A 1,844-nucleotide genomic window follows, 5' to 3' on the forward strand; every position below is an offset into this window, starting at 1 on the left:
ACCTGTAACACCTGTCTCACTTGTAACACCTGTCTCACCTGTAACACCTGTCTCACCTGTAACACCTGTCTCACTTGTAACAACTGTCTCACCTGTAACACCTGTCTCACCTGTAACACCTGTAACACCTGTCTCACTTGTAACACCTGTAACACCTGTAACACCTCTCTCACCTGTAACACCTGTCTCACTTGTAACAACTGTCTCACCTGTCTCACCTGTAACACCTGTCTCACCTGTAACACCTGTCTCACCTGTAACACCTGTCTCACTTGTAACAACTGTCTCACCTGTCACACCTGTAACACCTGTCTCACCTGTAACACCTGTAACACCTCTCTCACCTGTAACACCTGTCTCACTTGTAACAACTGTCTCACCTGTCTCACCTGTAACACCTGTCTCACCTGTAACACCTGTCTCACCTGTAACACCTGTCTCACTTGTAACACCTGTCTCACCTGTAACACCTGTCTCACCTGTAACACCTGTCTCACTTGTAACAACTGTCTCACCTGTAACACCTGTCTCACCTGTCACACCTGTCTCACCCGTAACACCTGTCTCACCTGTCTCACCTGTCACACCTGTCTCACCCGTAACACCTGTCTCACCTGTAACACCTGTAACACCTGTCTGAACTGATTTGTGTTCACAGAGGAGTTTAAACAGACAGAAACGGTTCTGGACGATGTCTTCATGATGTGTTCAGGTACAGTTGAAGAGACACACCTGTACTTCCTGTGCTCAGCACTTGTGCTAGGAGGATATGAACTGGATCTGAAGGTGTTTCCTGATTGGCTGATTGTGTGAGTGACATCACTGCTCAGGGTTTCCATGACAACAGTGAGGTGTAAACAGGTTTTGGACTTTAACCTGAACCATTGACACGTCTGCCAATCAGAGCTGTTAATAAATAATCAGGGGGTGTGGCTTCTTTTATGTACCTGTTCAGGTGTGGACTGTCTGATTCTCAGAAACACACAGGTGAGTTACCTGGAAGCGCAGGATGATGGTCCAGATCAGACCCAGAACCAGGCGGTGATTCCCGTCCACGATGTCATGGGAGCCCATGTTCTCCAAGTGAACCCGCTGCTCCTTCAGGAACTGCAGAGCTTTGTCCACGTTCTCCAGGCAGTGGATCCGCATCCGGCCTTTGGTGGGCTTCGGCTGCGGTCACACATCAGACCAGAGTCAGGGTCAGGGCTTCCAGGGTCCTGGACTGCAGCTTCGCTGAGGGATCAATCTTGTTCCAGCAGGAACTGAACTTGAACTGCTCAGATTGAATCTGAATGTTCGTAATTTGAAATTGAATGCATTGGTTTGAAAATGAATTTTACTAAATTTAAACTGAATTTAAAGTTTTGTATCTGAATTAATTGTTAGGTTGAGGTGCAGAATGAACCCAAATCCGGACGGAGGATGAGATTTAAATAAAAGATTTATTTAAACAAACAAAACAAAGAGCTGTCAGGGCAGCTAAAATAAAACTAAAACTCTGAGGGACAACAAAACAGTAGGAGTAATCCATGTAATGATCCAGCGAGGAACGAACTGAAGAGAAAGGTATTTATACAGACAGAGGAATGAGGAAATGAGGAACACCTGGGAGCAGGACTGATTGGAGATGACTGAACAGGTGAGGATGATTAAACAGCAGGAACCAGATTGAGGGGAATGTGTGATAACGATGAGGGAACACAAGAGGGAGATAACACAGACTGACAAAACACACATCCTCACATTAATTTGCTTTGAAACTGTATTTTGGTTTATTAAAAATTCAGTTTGACTACTTTCACTTTCAGTTCCATAATTCAGATTTTTGTGTCACATCCTGGTCC

The 1,844-nt window shown here is 45.3% G+C and overlaps 1 protein-coding gene across 1 annotated transcript in view; it reads right to left on the reverse strand.

Annotated features, from left to right (window-relative positions):
* LOC106529077 (spectrin beta chain, non-erythrocytic 1) overlaps positions 1–1,844 on the reverse strand; it is a gene marked incomplete in the record, with an annotated part of 40,099 nt that overhangs the window by 27,512 nt on the left and 10,743 nt on the right. The window contains 1 exon segment of the mRNA XM_014024412.1: positions 1,046–1,170. Coding sequence (XP_013879866.1) covers positions 1,046–1,170 — 125 coding nt within the window.

The sequence above is a fragment of the Austrofundulus limnaeus genome, unplaced genomic scaffold, assembly GCF_001266775.1.
Source record: "Austrofundulus limnaeus strain Quisiro unplaced genomic scaffold, Austrofundulus_limnaeus-1.0 Scaffold422, whole genome shotgun sequence".
Lineage (NCBI taxonomy): Eukaryota > Metazoa > Chordata > Actinopteri > Cyprinodontiformes > Rivulidae > Austrofundulus > Austrofundulus limnaeus.